This window comes from Hippocampus zosterae, chromosome 4 (genome assembly GCF_025434085.1).
Source record: "Hippocampus zosterae strain Florida chromosome 4, ASM2543408v3, whole genome shotgun sequence".
Taxonomy (NCBI): domain Eukaryota; kingdom Metazoa; phylum Chordata; class Actinopteri; order Syngnathiformes; family Syngnathidae; genus Hippocampus; species Hippocampus zosterae.
Window position 1 is genome coordinate 5,876,268 of NC_067454.1, and position 20,539 is coordinate 5,896,806.

General features: G+C 43.3%; 1 protein-coding gene across 2 annotated transcripts in view; it reads right to left on the reverse strand.

The window, feature by feature from the left end:
• Positions 1–20,539, reverse strand: part of igf1rb (insulin-like growth factor 1b receptor) — a 48,874-nt gene that overhangs the window by 8,286 nt on the left and 20,049 nt on the right. For both annotated transcript variants that reach the window (XM_052064279.1, XM_052064278.1), the window contains exons 3-15: positions 11,753–12,056; positions 11,061–11,197; positions 9,680–9,824; positions 7,063–7,271; positions 5,937–6,063; positions 5,577–5,812; positions 5,283–5,450; positions 4,972–5,179; positions 1,989–2,296; positions 1,222–1,355; positions 805–964; positions 623–722; positions 129–199 (exon numbers count right to left, since the gene is read on the reverse strand). In XM_052064279.1, coding sequence (XP_051920239.1) covers positions 129–199; positions 623–722; positions 805–964; positions 1,222–1,355; positions 1,989–2,296; positions 4,972–5,179; positions 5,283–5,450; positions 5,577–5,812; positions 5,937–6,063; positions 7,063–7,271; positions 9,680–9,824; positions 11,061–11,197; positions 11,753–12,056 — 2,307 coding nt within the window. The remainder of the gene's footprint in view (positions 1–128; positions 200–622; positions 723–804; positions 965–1,221; positions 1,356–1,988; positions 2,297–4,971; positions 5,180–5,282; positions 5,451–5,576; positions 5,813–5,936; positions 6,064–7,062; positions 7,272–9,679; positions 9,825–11,060; positions 11,198–11,752; positions 12,057–20,539) is intronic.

The following is a 20,539-nucleotide window of genomic DNA, read 5'->3' on the forward strand; positions in this document are numbered from 1 at the left end:
GGATTGACTGTATGTACTCGACTCCTCATGAAGCCGTCCTTAACAATTTTGACAATCGCTTCTTGGCATTATCCAGCAGAAGGAGCAATTCCTTTGGGTTCGGCTTTATCTGCATCGACTGTACTCACTTTCAGCCGCACTGAAGTACTCCGGATTGACTGACGCGTACAGGACTCCATTCCCAAGACGATCGCTGTTCCTAGCGGCAAAGAAGCAAGTGTCAATCACATAGAATCCCAAATCAACAGTTAAGTCAAGTCAAGTCAACAGTATTTATAGCAGAGGCCCCAGAATTGAGCCCTGTGGAACACCACAGTTGAATAAAATGTTGTAAAATATATGTATCGTGTCTATGTTGGAAGGTAGTAAAAGACATTTGACCGCATTCAGAGTCATCATAAATATTGCATTTTTCTATACCGAGATTTCCTATTTTATAGGAGCTTACATTGTCAATTTGTTTCATCAATTCTCCACAAATGGGACATTGCTGTCTCTGGCATGCCTGCTAAAATTACACAACTAACGAAATCTCTCCGCTTATCTACATATTTCTTTATTTTGCTGCAATCAAGCAGATTTTTTGCCCCTTTGTGACGATACGAATGTTTACTCAACGCACCTTTTCCTGTTGAAGGCGAACAGCAAACAGGCCAGGATGCAGATGAACAAGATGATTACGATGGGGGCCAATATGATGGCGTAGAGGAAGCTTTCATATCCTGATGGGTCAAGCATAGTCAGTATTTTGGGTTATAGTCAGTGTGTTGGCTATTAGGAGTGCGTTGAATGTGAGTGTCTTACGTTCGGCCACATAGAAATCGACCGGTCGCGTCCAGGATCCGTTCCCTGCCAACGATGTCGCTCGGATCCTCAACGAGTAGTTGCCCGGACTTAGGTTGGACAGACGCACGCCGCGCTGTGCCCGATAGAGCTGACCCGACACGCACTCGTGTTTCTCAGTCTGACACACGCGCACACAAACAAAGAAAAACAAACACACACACGCAACCATTAGACCATCAGATACATGGACAACGGTGCACATTTTTCCAAGGTTGAACAAAATCGGTTTATGAATGCAAGATCATTTTTCCACACTGGAAACGAGGTCAAATGAACAAGGGTCTCATGTAGTGAACTTTAACTTTATCTGGCATGTGACCTGACTCAAAACAAAGACGTGGCTGCGGTCAATTATAATGTCTAGTTTTGCCATACCTCCGTGCCCAGTTTGAACTTGATCTCATACATGAGGATGAGGCCATTCGGGTGAGACGGTTCCGGCCAGCGTAGGAACACAGAGTCCTCGTGGCCCTCCCAGGACACCACGCCCGGAATGTCATCCGCCTTTTCTAGAAGGGAGAAGAGAAAAAGGCGTCATTAGTCGAGACCAGGAGTGGGCCAAGTTTGGCTTGGGAGCCACATTATGAACCGCGTTGTCGTTTAATTCGGCCCACCTAGTACTTAGAGTCCTGTAGTATCTTTTACACTCTACCTACTAAAATTGTACATCTTCATTTATATAGCGCTTGCAACATGCCAACTCCACACAGGAAGGATAGAGCCGGAATCAAACCTTGCACCTCTGCATTGTGAGGCGGACGTGCTAACCAGTCAACTACAGTGCGCCCCCAAAAAGATGTTATTGTAAATAAAAAACTTTTGAACCCAACTAGAACTCATTCGGTGCCAGTCCAAGCTCTACTGTTTTTGGTCTCGGTTTTTGTCAAATAAATGACCCCAAACTTTGACTTATACTCCAGAGCAACATGGTTTTTTTCTTCTTCATGATGCATTTTTTTGACTGAGTAGGTTTTACACTCCAGAGCAACGTATTGTCAGAAAAACACGGTAGGTGCATTTTATTAATTGGTTAGTTATTTGGAAATACAATTTATAATGAGGATGAATAGTTGTAAATGATAAATAATAAAATTGCCCAAATTTGGGTTAACACAAATGACATCTAATTGTGTTGCACTAACCTGCCGGTTTGGTTCTGGAGAAAACAAACTCGGCTGCGCTGCAACGCTGCACCTGTCGATTGCAAGCGTGAACGTCGATGCGGTATACGGTGAATGGCTGTAAACCGAAGATCTGCAGCTCGCGCTCCGTGACAGCTTGTTCGACAAAATCGAATTCTCGCTCCGCCAGCTCCGGGTCAGCGACGCTGCTGTTGGTGGCAGCCTGCAGGGGAGAGACTGTGCTGGTATTGGAGTGAGGCCGGTGCTGGCGTCGAGAGTGGGTGGCGTTGGCGATGTTGAATAGATCTCGACGACGGCGATCGGGTGGCCTGGGGGGGAAAAAAAAAAAATCACGATTTAGTCCTTGAGACCATTTTCGGTTCGCCACGAGAAATTTGGAAGCTACAATGAGTAGACATCCCCACCCTCCAGAACAACCAACCAAACAAACAAAAGGCTCACCAATATATGCTTGAAAAATAGGAAATTTGGCTTTTTGACACATTCCAGGGTTCACAAGGTCCGAAAATGTATTGAAATTTCACCACCTTCAGCCAGCGTTGCTGACTTTCAAAGGCAACTAACTTATATATATATTTTTTAAGTTAAGTTCTGCCCCTGTCATTTTCACTCTACAACACAAAATTGACACACTTATCATGAGGAGACCTACAAAAAAAAAATTTGATCCTTGAAAGTTACAACAAGTTTGCCAGTTTGGCTTAAATCAGCCATTCCAATTCATATTGGCCATTTCCAGGATTCTTTCAAAGACACATTTCTAAAATTAAAGGGGTACAATTTAGAAATTGTGTCGACGTGTCTACCATTAGTACACTCACAAAAAAGTCTCAAGAACCCATGCCCAAAAACTCAGTTTTTGTCCAATGGCTACCAAATTTTAGCCTTTTTTTTCCAAGCGATGCATAGATGTAATACATCACTTGCTGACTCTTAGAATGCTACCAATTTCTGTGTACTCGCATCAAGGCCTTGTACACAAAATGATTTGTCAAATCTTAAAACAATTTTAAAATCTGTGATTCATCCCTTGTAGCAAGATAAATCATTTGACTAAATTGCACATTTTTAAAGTCATTTTCTGTGTGGTGTGCTACGAATACGTCAACACATAGCACTGCGCACACAAAGGTTTTGCTCCAATGCCGGTCCTCTGAGGCAGAGCATTCGCTTGACCACATGATTTTTGGTCGTAAATATTGAACATGTTTAAAATTGAAAATTGTTGGCCCAACTCGGTTTGGACCGTTTTATCGGGACAAATCCCCTCTTAACACACCTCAAACATATGGATTATCCTGTCGGGCAATCTCATCAGACATAAGATGGTCGGTCGGGCATTTGACAACCTTGGTGTGGAAAGGAAAACAGACGCACCACCCAATTTTCTCAAAAGGGGGAGACAGTTCATTCCTACTCACAGCTTTATTTAATTTTGTGACACTTTGATCATGTTTGCATGATTTACCATGTTTTGTTTTTTTTGTCTGTTTGCTTTTATAGTGTGTGTGTGAGGGAGAGGGGGTGTGGCATCTCTGTCGCTATATCAAAGGGGATATGAGGGTGAAACGTTTCGAAAGGACTGATCGAGTGTGGGAAAAGGAAGTTGGTTGGTTTTAATAGAAGAGTCACAGGTCTGTTGTTGGTTATTTGTGAGCAATGTCAGATGTAGTGAGGTTTTTGTTGTTCGCTTTGGATCCGTGTTGATCTCACACAAGTCTTTCTGTGTGTGTGTGCGTGTGTGTGTGTGTGTCTGATCCAGTGAGTCATTGAGTTGTTTTCAATGCTTTGCAGCCTCAGGGAGATGAGGACAACTGGTGAGCACTTTTGTAAATAGAGTCACAAAAACAGCACCAGTCATCTTTGCGGCGAGTCAACTTTGACCAAGAAACTTCAAGCACATCCGCCTGCAAAATCAACAGCAACATGTTACCATTAAAGAAAAAAAAAGGAAAAAAGGGATTTACACAGTACGGTAAACCTGTGCTATTCGTGGTGGATAGAGATCCAGATCGACTGCAAAAAGTGAAAAAACAAGAGTAATTGGCACCCCCCCCGACAATTTTTCAACTGTAAATCCCACACCAACTATGAAGCCAAAACAATTCAACATTATCCTGGAATATTGATATCTTATCTATCAATTGATCGGGGGGAGGGGGGGGGGGGTAACTGAAAAAGTGAATATACATGCGAATACATGCGAATCACGTCTCTTAGGACGTGAAGTGGGAGGCCAACATGAACTCCAGCCTGAAAAAGGCCCAGCAGAGATGCACTTCCCAAGGCTACTGAGGAAGCACGGCCTGGCACATGAGCTGCTGAGACAATTCTACAATGCAGTCATCGAATCAGCCCTGTATTCCTCCATCACAGTCTGGTTTGGTAGCGCCACAAAAAAAAAACAACAAATCCACTGTGGAAAAAAAATGATTGGCACACCGCCAGAACCAAGACAAGGGCATGGAAAATCCTACTGGACCTCCCATACCATGCCCACCACCTCTTCCCAGCTACTCCCTTCAGAACTTATCGATCCTATGATAATCTCGGTGCTCTCTCACAAATCATCGAGGCCTTCACAGAACTGGTGGTAGTGAATTATACCCGGGTGCACCGTATCAAGTGTCAAGTACAACTATATTGTCAAATGTATGAAATTTCCTCCCTCTTAAACCGTATTTACTCATTCAGTGACTTCGGATTGTATTTAGGGGCATTAGAGTACAGTGTGCTGAATGCAATTGCATACCACATTTTTGAGTTTTATATTTGCGTAAAATGTGGAAAAATGTGTGCCAATTTTATTCAACTTGACAATAACGTGCTAATTTGTGGAGGTCTCACATAAAATCACAACAAAATACATTCACATCTGTGATTGGAAGAGCCAAAATGTGAATGAGTGCGGAAAAGTTGTTCGAGGCCCTGTAAATTGTTTATTTAACACAGGCATGTTAAAAAAAAAAAAAAAAAAACGCACCTGGGTGTAAAGATGGAGTTATGCAGGAAGTTCTCAAAGACTTTCCGGTAGGAGGCGTCCGCAGCCTCTGCCTCCAGGTCCTCCACCGATTTGGGGCAAGGGCAGCAGGGGCCCTTCTCGGGGCCATCTGGGTCCGACTTTGTGGGCTTGGTGTCGTCATCCTGGTCCCCCACCCCGACTGCTGCCATCCTTACAGGGATCTTCAACTCTGTAGAGGAGGGTTGTCGTCATTAAGTTTCTTGCTGGACTGGTTTTTATCACGTCTAATAAATTAAAACAATCAGGTAGTGTGTATCAGCGTGTGTGTATACCTTTGGAGCAGTAGTTGTGCTGGTACAGTTCTCGGTCTTCGGCCTGCTGCTGCCAGCGCACCAGGTAGTAGGTTTGATTGCCGTTGGGGGAAACTGGGGGCAGCCAGCGCAGCACCAGCTGGGTGGAGGAGTTGGAGTAGGCACGCACGTCCTGAGGCATGGAAGGCGCTGCGGTGACAAAACAGGCTTCATTGGTTCTTTCTGGTGCTCAGATGTATTTAGACAGACATTTCACAATAACTTTTCGTGTTTAGCGTCTTTTTACAATAGAATTTTGGCTATGAGTGGGTTTACCTGAGGGGCTGGTGCGGATGTACACCACCTTGCTCTTGGCGCTGGGCACCTGCTTGTCATCCACCATGAGCGTGATGGCCTTGACGAAGACGGCGTACTGCGTCCAAGGCTTCAGGCCGGAGAGCAGCACGCCAGGGTCGGTGTCCTTGTCTTGGTGCAGCTCCACATCCACCATGTTCCAGCTGTTGGAGCCACAGCCGTCCTGACCCTCAAACTCGGTGATGTTCTGGTACGGCCTAAGGGAAGGGACAGGGATGGTTGGGTGTTTGGCAATCCCGAGTCCACTGCACTGAGTAATATATGCATGAGAAATCACAGCTGAGGTCAGAAGAGGGGAGGACACGGCAAATGGAAACCTACGCCTCTTTGTAGTAGACGATAAAGCTGATGAGGTCTCTGTAGTCTCGGGGGCGGTATCGCTGCCAGGTCAACTTGATCCTGGTGCTGCTGGTGGTGTTGGACTTGAACTTTAGGATGGTGCTTTCGCCTGAGAGAGTAAAAGACAGTTCTTGCATCACAAATAATTCTTGCCTGGACCTTAAAAGTCAAGAGGTTCTCAAGGGTTCTTGATGCTCTGTTTTTTTTCCCACCGCACAGTGCCATTTGCAGCACAGTTAAGCTGTATTCAGCTTCCATGTCAAGAGTACAACAGAAAACAGCATGAAACACACCACCCATGACCGCATCTGTCGGAAAGACCCCAACGACGGAGAATTGTGCCGATGTTACAATTAATTGCATTACGTATTAGCTGAGAATCAGGAAAAAATTGAAATACAAAATTATTTGTTCTGTATTGTATAAATGTTTGAACATTTGAAGAAAACCCCCCTAAAAGATACAAAAATAAAAATGCGCATAAAACCAAAAACATCCCCAAATATTCCCATATAAACAACTAGAAAAAAACAAGATATTGGGGAAATAGCAGAAAAAAATACAAAATATTATAATAAAATATTGAAATATTACTGGTAAATGTTAAAAGCTTGAAAGAAATACCAAAATATTAGGTAAAAAAAGCTGAAAAGGTGTTGAAAAAAATAAAAATGGTTTGAAGAAACATTACAAGAAAGATACAAAAATCACATGACTATTGCACAAATATTAGGGAATCTAAAAATACCCCCAAGGCCTCCCCCAAAAACAAAAAAATATTGGACAAAAAAATGAATGTTGCTGTCACCTGAACTACCTTCCACACCACATTTCATTGCACTGAAAAGTGGAACTGATTTCTTTTGTCTTCTACTACGTTTATAAACACGACGGAACGATACTTAAAATTTGAAATGGTAAAACATTCAGAATTCTATCAAGGGTTTTCAATAAGCTGTTTCGTCCCGAATTGAACAGAGACTCGAAATTGCGGTTTATAACAACGGAAAAGAAATAAAAAAATGAGCATCATGTAGCGTTAGGTGCCAAACTAAGCTACAGCAACCCCAATGAAAACAGGAAATATTTGGACTGCTTCGGAGCGTACAGCTGGCTCGGTCGCCGTTGTTTCGGAAGTCGCTTTCGTCGAAGCGCCCCGCAACGCCCGTCTGCTCCCACATCTTCTGGATCTCCGAAACGCAGAGCTTGGGATTGGCCCGGAAGAACAGCTTCCCGTTCTTGATGGTGAGGTTGTGCTGCTTCCAGTCCCACAGGTACTGCAGCTGCTGGTTGTCGAACGCCGAGAAGGCGTACATGCTACAGGGGTAAAGGAGGAAGGTGTCATCATCATTCATTTTACCTCCATCTTTAGGTTCTTAAAACCATTTCAAACCGCCATTTGCTGGGTTGCTCCCTTGACACTCTGGAGGAGGTGGGCAACAGAAGGATGCTAACTAAGCTAAAAGCTATGATGGCCAGTCCCTCCCACCCCCTCCAGCCCGCCCTGACAGCACTTAGTAGCTCCTTCAGCCAGAGACTGTTACACCCGCGCTGCAAGGAGAGATACCGACGCTCGTTCCTACCGACTGCTGTCAGGCTGATGAATAAAAAATAACAATCATAATAATAATAATAATAATTAAATGGCAGCCCGGTAGTCCAGTGGTTAGCACGTCGGCTTCACAGTGCAGAGGTACCGGGTTCGATTCCAGCTCCGGCCTCCCTGTGTGGAGTTTGCATGTTCTCCCCGGGCCTGCGTGGGTTTTCTCCGGGTGCTCCGGTTTCCTCCCACATTCCAAAAACATGCATGGCAGGCTTATTGGACGCTCTAAATTGTCCCTAGGTGTGATTGTGAGCGTGGATGGTTGTTCGTCTCTGTGTGCCCTGCGATTGGCTGGCAACTGATCCAGGGTGTCCCCCGCCTACTGCCCGAAGACGGCTGGGATAGGCTCCAGCACCCCCCGCGACCCTAGTGAGGATCAAGCGGCTCGGAAGATGAATGAATGAATGAATAATTAAATGATGTGAAGGAAAATCGTAAATAGTACTGCGATTTATCCATTTGTGTTCATATTGTATTTAATTGAAAGATGTTTGTTGTTGTTTTTTTCTCTGTCTCCTTTCTTTTTTCTACATACACTCTTGCTGCTGGAGGCTGTAAATTTCCCCAGTGTGGGACTAATAAAGGATATCTTATCTTATCATTTTATACAGGGTATCTCCAGCTCGAATGGTACAACCATTTTATGCCGGGTATCTTCCAATTTTCAGGCGCTCAACAGTATTTTATGTAGAGCATCTCCATTTTCAGGTGCCCAAAAATGTTTGGCAAACCATTTTGGACTGTCACTCATTTATTTCTGATGCATGAAAAGATTTGGTCGGCCACTTTAGACACTGTTTTGATCCTGTGAGGGGAAATTCAATGATCACAGCACCAAAATTTACACATAAAAACTCATGATGTTGTCCAAACAACGGCATATAAACAAAAATCAAAGAGGGCGGGGTTAACTAAATAAAAAACAACAATAAACATTGAAAAATAAAATTTCGATGTTCTATTTTGGTATATGGCAGTGATACATAACAAAATGTTGATTACTTATATTTCAGCCAAAATATACTGCATGCAACAGGCATAATGCTTCAACTTGACAGACACGTTGCCGAGTACCTCCACTTTCACATGCGTAAATGGGTTTGCACAGTAAATTTAAAGTCATACACCTTTTCAGGTGCTCAAAAGTATTTTGACCCCCCCCCCCCCCCCCCCCCCCGCCCCCCGATTTTTTTCTCCATTACTGCTGGGTAACTGAGCGCAAGTAATGAAGGGCACATGCTAGGCCACGTCAGATCCTGAAATCCTTTAAATCTGTTTTTTTATAAATAGTACTAGGAACTAAATCGTCCGAAAAAGCACATGGACGGAATGTGGATATTCGCCTGTGTCTGAGGGGGAAAGTCTTGCACTGCAAGGACGCTTCCTAGACTTTGAGAGCCACGACACCTTCTGAGGATGCGTATTTGCTGCAAACAAATCAAGTCACCTGGCAACTTTATAGCATTCTTGCTCATTACCAGACACATTCCAATCCGTTTTGTCACCATTAATCATGATCAGCCGAAGGGAAAATAAGATCCGGGTAAAATGGCAGGGGGGCGGGAGGTGGCGATGTGGCTTTTTAAGATACGCTGGGTACCACCCAGACATGAAGGAATGACTGCAATGTGGCGCCTTGAGACAGCGAGACTCTTGTGAACTCAAGGAGAAAAAAAAAGAGGAGGATGTCTTCCTGAGCCACCGAGATTTAGCCGCTCTGGTTACTTTATTGGAAAAAAAGTTCCACTCTAACTGTTGAGGTCCAATTAAGGATAGACATCCAGCGTCATTTACCGTCTTTGTCATCAGCCTTTCTTTTACCCAATTGGACAAGAATGGAGATGATCTGTTCCATCATAAAACATTTGGTAAGATGTTTAAGGCAATTCTCAAATGTCACTTCCAACAAGTCATTCAAGGGTAAAAATATGTTGATCACTTTTAATTATGAAAAAATAATCTTCAAACGCCTGCTTTTTTACATTCTTTTCTGTGTTGCAATTTAAACATTCTGAACAGTCAAACGAAGCTAACTACCATTAAAAACACCACACTAAGTCTTGGCTTATTTGCGAATAGAAAATAATAAGAGAGCAAAACGAGCATGCTTGTGTGTTCTTACTCATCCAGGAGTTCTTCGCCGTCGATGTATTGCAGGCTGCGCAGGAAGGCCAGCGAGCTGAGCGTGTGCGAGTGTCGGATGCGCACGTAGCCCGTCACCCTTTGGATCAAACCCGTGAAGCTCTCCAGCTCGGCCACCATGTTATCTGTTGAGACACAATGTAAAAAAAAAAAAAAACATCACATTTAATAATTAGCGTTGGACTTTCTTCTTCTGTGTTTTTATGGTTATATATGCAGGAAATGACACGGCCCTCACAATTTCCAAGGTCCTGGTCTAGACTCCATGTGACATCACTGCGGATTGTAAAAAGTGTTTTGCTCTCACATGTTTAGACTACTCCAGAGCCACCAACCCCGGAACTCAGCTTCCCTTCAAAAGTATTGGAACGGTGAGGGATGCAAGCTCTTGCCATGCGTGCACTAGCATTGACCAAGTCTTTATCTTTTTAGCAGGCTCATTATTGTCATAAACAGTCCATTCAGATTGCTCTTGCCTGATTTTGACTTTCGTGCAATGCAGAGGGTCTGACACGGCGCGAGCATGTTTCTCAAAACATTTCCTTTCTTCTTTCTACATACATTCTTGCTGCTGGAGGCTGTAAATTTCCCCAGTGTGGGACGAATAAAGGATATCTTATCTTATCTTATCTTAAAATATCTCTTTTTTTTTCAGGGAAAAAAATGTTTAAAACATGAATTTGTGATCGCAACATCGCGCCTTTGCTGCATCCGCACTTATTGACATTCTCACGGTGTCGGATCAAATCCTTCTCTTTGTGTGCCATGCTGCCGTTTTACAGCGTCTTTGTGCTGCAGCGGTCCTTTAACGAGCGGCACTCTTTTACATGGGCTAACCACCCTTCTATGCGGCACAGTAGAATCCCGATTTACCGGACTAATATGGGGGAGGTGTCGTCCATTCGAGCCAATTGTGCATTCAACTGAAGAACACCAATTACAGTATAAGATTATTTTACTGATTGTGTGGCCTGAAATTGCCCAGTACAGTATGAAATTATTGCACAAAATACACGAGAGCATGAAGCCATTTTTAAAATGTTACCCACGCTTAGGTAGCTGGTGCTTGGGGGAGGGGAAAACTTCATGAGCCGCGTTCAAGTTAGCGCATTCCTTTTTTATTCCACCTCCCTTACAATTCTATGCCACAGTTAAGAGCTTGACCACAGAAACAATGCTCACGCCACTAAATAACGGCCATAAATCTGAGTCAGTAGATATGAAACGCTTCTTCTGCCCCTTAAATCTGGAGTCCGTCTGTGTTAAATTGAGGGTCCACCGTATATCTTACCCATCTGTGCCGTGTGCTTTGACTGCGTGTCATTCATGATAAGAAGCAGACGTCGGCGCGGTATACTCACGGCCTCTGCGGATGTTGATGTGCAGGTTGCCTTTAATGACCGTGCAGCCTTTCAGGGACTGCGCAGCGTCCATGGAGTCAATGACCTTCTCCTCGCAAACTTTATCGCACAGGCCGTCGCAAGCGGTACAAGACATGCTGGAGACAGACAGAGGACTAAAACGTACGGTCTTGCTCTCAAAACAGACAATTAAAGATGAACTTTGATCAGATTTTCAGCTTGTAGCAGCATTCCAGACGTTTACAAATGACATTTTTAGCTATAAGTAAAATGGAACCAAAAACTATACAAAGTTGCATCTATAAGTGCAAAAAGAAATACGTTTTTTTGAAATACAGAAGATGAAATCAGATGAATACAATTAGTAAAATGCACTGTGCAAAAGCACATTAAAATAAACTCTTGATTTAAACTACTGGTTTTAAAATCTTGTTCATTAAAACAAACATTTTTGCGTGCATAATTTGATGTAGGTTTGCACCTGAAACCTAAAAAAAGATGATATTTGAAAAATTAGGAGCAACGTATTATTTTGAGATAAAGAAATAAAAAAAAATGAATAAACACATTTAGAAAGCCAATTTCAGAAGAAAAAAAATAAAATTAATGCAGCAAATATTACAATCCTTGTATTCTTAAATGTAAATGCTAGGCTGGTCTGGGCTTAGCTAGATGTAGCGCAGCAGGCTAACCTGTTGGAGGCGGTGTGCGTATACCCGAAGGGGCATTCGGACATGCACTCGCCCTCGTGGATGACGAAGCTGTCATAGTCCGGCAGGTGGACTCTGGAGCAGAGCTCGGCGCTGACGCAGCGCCAACCCTCAAACTTGTAGGTGCCGGGCGGACAGTCGGCCACGCAGCGACCTTGGTGGTAGTAGTGCACGCAGGCGGCGCAGGAGCTGTCGCTGCCCGCCACGCTGCAGCTGCCCAGGCACTGCGCGTGGCAGCAGTCGCCGCTCTCTGTGCACGCTCGCCGGCCGCATTTCTCCGGGCATTCTGATGGCAAAACAGAAAAAGGGGGGGAAAAAATTCCCAATTGAATATTATTCCTGTAAAAATTACTCGCGGAAATAACAATTATTATTTGTAGATTATTAATTTACAACTTTTTGAAAACTATGAACTCCCTCCTGGGATTGCAAAGATTGTGACATCCCCTTCAATAGTGTTTTTTTTTTCATTTGGAAGGATGTGACACATGAAAATATGAAAAACAAATGACAATGATTTTGTCCAATTTTTATTTTGGAATACATTATTCTCAAAAAGGACGCTGATGTGAAACATTTGCTGAGTGAGCACCTTCTGAGAACAACTAAAAGACTCCCCACGAAGAGTACAAATTGCTCAATCTCCTGTAGTGGGGGTCCGCTCAGCATCTAATCCCAGGGCCAGTAAATAATAATCAGCATGATTTACAGTCTCTTGGAGGACTTAGCCTACGCGAAGTACAGCCCGAATTTGGAAGCTCAAGTTGATTGTTTGTAAGATATCTGTGATGAAAATATGTCGTGAAAAGTATGTCACCCACTTGTATTAGCCATGTGTGTGGGGGGGGGGGGGGGGGGGTCAATGTTTCGACAAGGCACATAATGAAGTCATGGAAAATGATGTGCTGTTTAAGTGATGCCGAGTGATATGACGCACATGCTGCCTCCAACACTCACTTGTGCTATGAGTGTTTTATGAAGAAATATTCAGCTTCGATCTTTAGGGGAATACCATTTTGAGGTTTTTAAAAACTTAATAGCCCTCAACCGAAGTTTCATGGACATGGTCTGTCTTAACAGGGCATATGAAAAAGGTCTCAAGGATCCATGTGGCCCTTAATTGCCGTGTTTCTTTTCCCAAGCTGTTGAATGTTGGGCCACCACGGAATCACAAACACCAGTAAAAGAGGGTGTCTATCACAACAAAAGGAACAAAAAGAGTTTCATTGACCCAAGTCCAAAAGTGAACAACAAGAAGGCTATTGAGATTTGAAGCCGCCAGGCAAATCGAGGCCTTGTACTTTGATGAACTCCTGCTTGAGAATTAGACCAAATGATGCCCAATCAGAAACAGGTGCCGAGACAGATGTGAAGCTTCTTTTTTCCCCCATCGCCCTCTAACACGTGTGAGACATGGAATCAATAGACGTCAACTAAAGTAAATTCAGATGTCAACCGGACAACAAAGTCGTTTCTTAACATGAAAAAACGAACACACAAGAATATTTTCATGCCAACTGAACCCACAAAACCACCGACGGACCCGCAGTCTGTCCAGTTTGAACAAAACAGATCATCAGGCGGTAACCACGAGTTGACATTCACCTGTCCACCAATCAGAACCTTCCAAACTGTGTGGTCCATCAGACATTCAGCAGGCTGTTTTTTGTGGTTGCGTGTCTTTCTTTGGCACACAATGTTCTTCCACTACAAAACCGCCCACCCTCCCTTACGCCTCCTCGAGCAACCCTGTGACCTTACACTAAGTTAAGAAAAAAAAATGGTGACAAACAGCTGGGGTAAGGAACCGGACGCAATACGCAAGTCTGACACATACAATACAATACATGCTGATTTAAACAACAGATGCAGCTGTAACAAAGCGCTTAACAAAACAGTTAACATAAAGTAAAATAATAAACACAACACATAACATCAAACACGGACAGTCGTGCAGTCCTAACCACTTTTCTGTCACGCGCTTTGTTGTTTGAAGCAGTTTGAGATGAAAGAGGAGAGAATCAAAGTGTCCTTTAACCAGAGGATCAGAGACGTCATGCTCAAAATGTGCATACGTCGGCTACAAGCTACTGTAAGTTTCAAAGTCAACAAGAAGCTGTAGCATCCGTTGACAAAAAAAGAGATTGGTTCACTTCTCCGCGACTCTCTGTTCCAAATACGCATCGGCGGTCTGCGCCAACGCTCCTCTCTCCTCATCCTCAACTTCATCAGCCATCCATCCAGCTGCACCAACGCCGACTGTCCAACAGCGCCGACATCTCCACTGAACAAAACGGGGTTGTGAAAAATGCTGCCCATTTCAGGCGCAAAAAACACAAGCGCCCCAGGTCTGTCCAGCACCGACAGTCAATGGCGCCGACATTCCTCCCAATCAAAATCTGTGCTGGTACAGGCGTGCTGCCGAAAAGGCGCAACCACCAAGCACAGATACTTCTCCTTTGACGAATGTCGTGGCCAAAAAACGCTGAAAACAGTCCATATCAGGTCCACATGATGAAACAACAAACAACATGTGACAAAACAAAAAGACAAAAAGAACAAAAAAGCAAGGCTCTTGAAGAGCACTTGCCGAAGGCTGCCTACTCGGGCGCCATCTTGGAAAAAAAATCACATACACATACAGCAGTGGTTACCAGCTTTTGAGCTAGCAACGCCGCAGGAAGAAATAAGGGATGGGAGAAGGTGGAGATAAGGAGAGTGGAGGAAGAAAGTCGTTTCACATGGTGGTCTTGCTTCCAAAAAAAAAAAATGCTGTGGGAGGGACTACCAGTAGGGGGAGTTGGCAAGTTATTGTCATTTCACCGTAGGAAATAATGGAAATAGGTTCCAATTGTCACCATCATGAAGTAAAACTAAACTGAGGCTCAGAGGGGATCGAGCCTTTTCTGTTGCTGGTCCATCTCTCTGGAATGACCTCCCACTGAACATTCGGCAAGCCTCCTCGCTGCCCATCTTTAAAGCCCTCCTCAAAACTCACTTGTATTCTTTGGCGTTTGACTCAGCATGACTTAGATTTGCTATTGGTTTTACTGCTTGGTGCTTTCTACCGCCTTATTACTTATTACTTATTACTGATTCGTCTTACTGTTTATTGTATATGTTAAATCGCTCCATGTACAGCACTTTGTATGCAGCGATGGCTGTTTGAAAGTGCTCTATAAATACTGTTGACTTGACTTGACTTGACTTGACTAAAATTATTTGTATAGCGCATTCACCAGAGCTGTAGCTTTCGTTAAGCGCTTCACAAAACATTTTACATAAAATAATAATACAACATAAACATAGTCAATACAATCTTAACGATTCCAACATATGCAGACAACTTTTCGTAAACCGACACTGTTTAAAACATTTCACCGTCCTTAACGGTCATACATATTTAAAGAGACATTCACCGCCGCTTGAAATTAAATAAAACGGCTCCTCGTTGGAAGAAACATTTCCTCAATTGTCATACAAGTGCAAGTTTAACTACCGGTAGTTAGCGCAGCCCAAATTACGTCAAACTAGTCAGCCTTGGTTAACATTTTCCCAGCTGTTTATTTACTGTAAAATGTGTGCAGGGCATTTTTCTTAATCTCTTGAATGTGTCCTATTCAGCTGCATGGTCAAGTGGAATGGAGGGTCAGAATATTTTTTTAGGCCGCAACAGATTTTTTTGTGCATTCGGGGAGTTTGATATACTCCCTATGTGCTTATTTATATTGTGATGGATTTTGACTGGAAAATGCAGTTGGGCAGAACGTGAACAGCGCATCACTTTTACGCTTCATGGCAAAGGCGGTGATTTGTTCTGACTCCATTTTTTTCACATCGTCATGATGGAATGTTGCGTGTAGATTTTTGGGGGGTGGGGTGGGGGGAATCTATTTAACCACTTTCGGAATAAGGGTATGTAAAAACAAAATGTGGAAACAGTTAAGTGTTGTGCATCAATGATGCACTGTGCAAAGCATGACTGACGCACTCACTGACGGAGTGTTCACCTTTTCCGTTCATTTGTGCGCAGAACGGTGTGGATCAAAAAGGATTCACAAATGTCTGCCCGGCGGGAAAGTATTCCGGGAACTCCACATCGGTCGCCAGTCAAACAGCGAGAATCTTTCTGGTCCGTTGCATCCAAATTAAGCTATTGTCGTGGACCCCAAATGTGCGGCGAAAACAAGTGGGTCTCTTGGTCCTCGTCGACGGTGGTCTGTGTCTTTTCTAATTTGTTAATGCTTGGTTCCCATCCGAGGATGCTGTCCTGCCTGATGCAGAGTTTAACAAACCTGCCCCGATGAGATCGCTACACACGAACATCCACGTGGTCACTGGTGGTTTTCCATTGACTGCGTTGCCCAGGTGACAAACACTGACGGTAAACAGGCCATCGGGGATCCTTAAACTTCCTCTATGACTTAGTTTTGTAATTAGCAGTTACCCACCCCGCCTCCAAAGGGAGGGGCCGAGCCCTTGCAGCTTAATTTACAACAGGACTCAGGAGTAATGTTTTTTTTATACTCCCACACTTTATCAATGGTTTCTGATAATTGATGAAACATTGTTGCCAATGTTTAAACCTCTCCTTTCCAGGTGAAACTAATTTTGAATGCACATGTCCAACTGTCCAGCGTTGAAGTACTGGCTAACTTTCTGTTCTCTGACAAGTCGCGAAATAGCAAAATTCACAACATGTTTTTGATGTATGCCTACGGCCAAGACATTTTCTTGCTTCAATTAGAACTGGAATTTAAACAGTCTTCTTCGCCATGCTATTCTCGTGTTGACATCGGGGACTGAACTGGGCGCTTAAAAATTGATGAACAGTCACTCGCTATTGTGTGCACATTCTCAGAAGGAAGTGGTCAAATCGTCAAATGTAGTGAATAATATTGCAAGATTATTTTTACCTTTTTTTTTAAACAGTAATCTGAACAAACTATTATCCTTGACTTCTGATTTCAAGACTAGCTATCCATCAATTTGGATTTCAAGCCTAGCTAGCCATTAATTAGTTGTGTACATATAATACTGTAACATGATGAGTCGCCGAATATTTTGATGGTTTCAGTCATAACAGCCCGCTGAAGGAGACCAACCGACAATGTGGCAACAAAAATGATCTCGACAACCCTGATTTAAGTGATAAATATTCAACAAAATGAAAATCCAAAAGGGGGCAAATCATTTTTTCCGCAGCGCTGCAGCCATTTAGCAAGACATTTTTGGTTGATGATCACGATCACGTCAAGCAAGCTTCCCACACCCGCTGGAGTCCAAAGTCACTGAAGCTGACACATTACACCAACCACCCGCTTGGTCTGTTGACATTTGGAACTGTTACTTGGCTGTATTTTCAACGTCCAATTCATCGTGACGGTTGTCGAGACTATTTAGAAGAACTTTCACGACTTTTGAGCTCTTTAGAGACCGGTCTCATTCCAAATAAAACGGCCCGTTTGGTTGTTTTGTCCCATTAGTAACACTTTCCAGCTCTGCCGATATGCTCCATTGTCTTGGGGCAGATTGGTTCTGTGTGAATATTTTATGGAAGACTTCAACAGCGTCTGTAAATCTTGTCCATCGTGATGCTTTTGTTTTTAATCTTAGTATCTCGATGTTTGATGGCTTCTGGCAGCCCAAACATAAATACGCATCCCGCTTGACAGTGCGCTACGGCTTTGCCGTCATCTTTATTGCACGGAGCACTTCGGCGCCGCCGTTTCATGAATGTGACCGCCTTTAGTCGGACATACAGATGATGCCATGCCGTCTATCGGCCGAGTCGCTCGTGTCGAGAGCTGCAAATTCACTTTAAATGGAGATGCACGCCCTAATGGTGATAGTTGGCCCCCCACAGTTAGCAGACACGCTGTTGGCGGCGCGAAACTCTGAGCTGCCTTAAACACTGACAAACTGTCCGATGCAAACAGAGCCGGCTTTGTGCGGGACTGGAAACAGTAATATGTGGGGACATTGTGTTTTCTGTCCATCACCGAGCTGTTGCGGTGTTTATGGAGTCTGCGCCGGTGCTGTTTATTTTCTCAAATTTGCTTGATTACTGGAACGCTCAGAGAAGCAAAGGGGGGATGTGTGGAAATGTCCTTAACAGACCTCAAGGATTTGCACTTGGCTCAGATTTTAATTCACTCAAGTCCGTTTTGGTCCTCACTGTTGATTGTGGAGAAGTTCTCCAGGGGAAATCTGGAAGTGTATGGATTACCGACGAATAACAATAACTAAAGGTATTGATGAATTGGCCTCATGCATCCTCTTGTTAATTATGAATCCTTGATAAAAATGAAATGTGAATGCACTCACATCAGAGCGGGTAGGTGAAAAAGCGATGCCGTGTCGCTCTTCTGCTGCTCCCGAATGTGGCTCATTCACAAATTCCATTGTAGGAATTCATTCAAAGAACATATTGAGACCTGGAATTAGCCCAAAACGACTGAGCCAATTGGTACGCTTTTCACCGTCAGTTTCTGGTGAGAAAAGATGGTGTGTAGATGAGTGAATCGTCAATCAACAGGGGGGTTTCAGTGTACTACCGTCTGAAACGTTATCACCGTTTACCGTTCTAAAAAGTGTCTGAATGAGAACAGGTTTTTCGTCTTAAATATTGGCATTGTAGGTGAGACGATCAAAAAGCGATGCCTGATGGACTTACTCCCCCCCTTCCTCCTCATTTGGGTCGCCCACAGCGAAGAGACCTCCCACAGAAGATTTGTTGTCTGAGGCTTTTTCCGAATAACGCACTCAAAAGGAAACAGATGTGAAGCGCTTTCGGACTTAAGATTCCATTTTGTGATGGCCATTTGATTTGGGCCGAGGGGGGTCGTAGCGAGACATTGGATAAAATGTCTTTTAAGTGCTGTCTAACAGCACATAGATGAGCTTGAGATTTTCCAAATGTATCCGAGCAGCTGAAAAGTGCAGCTATGGTGAAGGGTGGGAATGTACAATAAAAAGGCTTACATTCGACACGGCAGCTGTCGTAAGATGAAATTTAAAGCACCGCGCCACTGAAAACGAATTGTCCTTCATTCAATTAGGCAGTGTGTATAAACAATGGTGCAAATATCAGTGGCATCTGTTTATCCAAAAAATAAAAAAAGTGAAGACACTGTATCCAACACATGGTGTTATTCCCTTGACGTTCTTTGTTGACGCCATGTCGCCTGTTGGCTAAATCTTTCCTTGTAATTCCTTGTAGCCAAAGCATCGGAGGGGACAAAGGGAAACTATTCTGCCCAGACTCATCTAAATAGAGCCAGGAGTTCACCTTGTGGAACTTGTTTGGAAAACACATTTGTCAGATCAGCTGACATGACACCAGTGGATAACCGGGAGACAAAAGACATTCCTGGCATCGCCCAACTGACTGCCCTGGAAAAGACATGACAAATAAAAAGTGTTGTTGTTCCCTCTCAGTGCCGCCGGAGAAGCCAGACAATGAAAAAGAGGGTGCGGCGCGTAAGGTTTTCAAGGATCCATCACGCCAACCATTCAGGTCATCCTTAACGTGTTAAGATGGAGACTGATACTATGATATTCAGGTGTAACAGGATAAAGATCATGGCTGAAGGCATAATAGTTTGCGTATGTACTCAATCACCTGCACGACACTTGTCACATATTACATAATCATGTTTAATTACCACAAGCAATGCCGCTGACTATTCTTAGATTATTCAAATGCCTTTTACCTTTTGTGAATCGAAAATCGGGAATAAAAGTAAACCATGTTTGCAAATGTGAGCTCAAGTTAAAAGTTAGCTTAAAACAGTATAATGACTGAGGCACGACAAGACGCCTTAATCGCTCCGCTAAGTCCACACGCAACCTCGAGTTAGAAACTTCAACCGTGAGCCCATTTGTAACCCGAAACATTCAGAAATTGAGCCGAGGTAATGTGTCCCCTTGAAATGAATGAACGTGCAATTAATCCGACTCTTTAATCCAACACTACATTTCGCATATTTTTTTTAAACCAGTGCATGGTTAAAAATAAATATAATGCATTCTCGATAAAAGGGAAAACACGCTGTTATAAAGAAATAAAACTCTTAAAAAACAAACACTAATTATTGCTCATTAACTATAAAGCGGGAAAAAACAAAGCGGTTCTTCTATTGAACAAAAGCTTTCTTCCATCATAACATGGGAAAATTCTAATACAGTTGAGGTTTTTTTTTTTCAATTTAATCATGTCAGTTGCTAATTCATTGGTTGAATTTGGCATGCAGTTTTATAATTTTTTTGATTGCCTTGTTCACGCCATCACCAACGTTGAAGGCCGAGTAGTGACGGCAAAAAAAAAAGTTGGAACGCAAACTCTGAAAACCGATCCCGCCCCTGTTTTTAATGCAGCCTCCAAACAAAGGGATCAAAGGTTCCGACAAATCAATGTTGGTTTTGGGCCTTGCTGCTTACATGGAGACATTTCTCCAAATTCCTTATATTCATTCATATCTTGAGTATTGTTGAATATTTGTCTGAAACTGTGAGACTATTTGTTCACAAAGTGGCAAAACTAACCCCACCCTTGCTTATAAACATCAGAGTATTTTGTGTGTCATGTACAACTTTCATGTGCTTTACTTTTGTACTCCATATGCAGGCCAATTCCTCATTGATGTGTTCAGATCCCGATGATGCGGTGGTGAAAATTTATGCTGCATAGCTGGAATTAATTATTGCATTTGTCTCATGTTTGAAGCACTTGGATGTGTCGCATCGAGACTCTTGACTGGAGCCAAC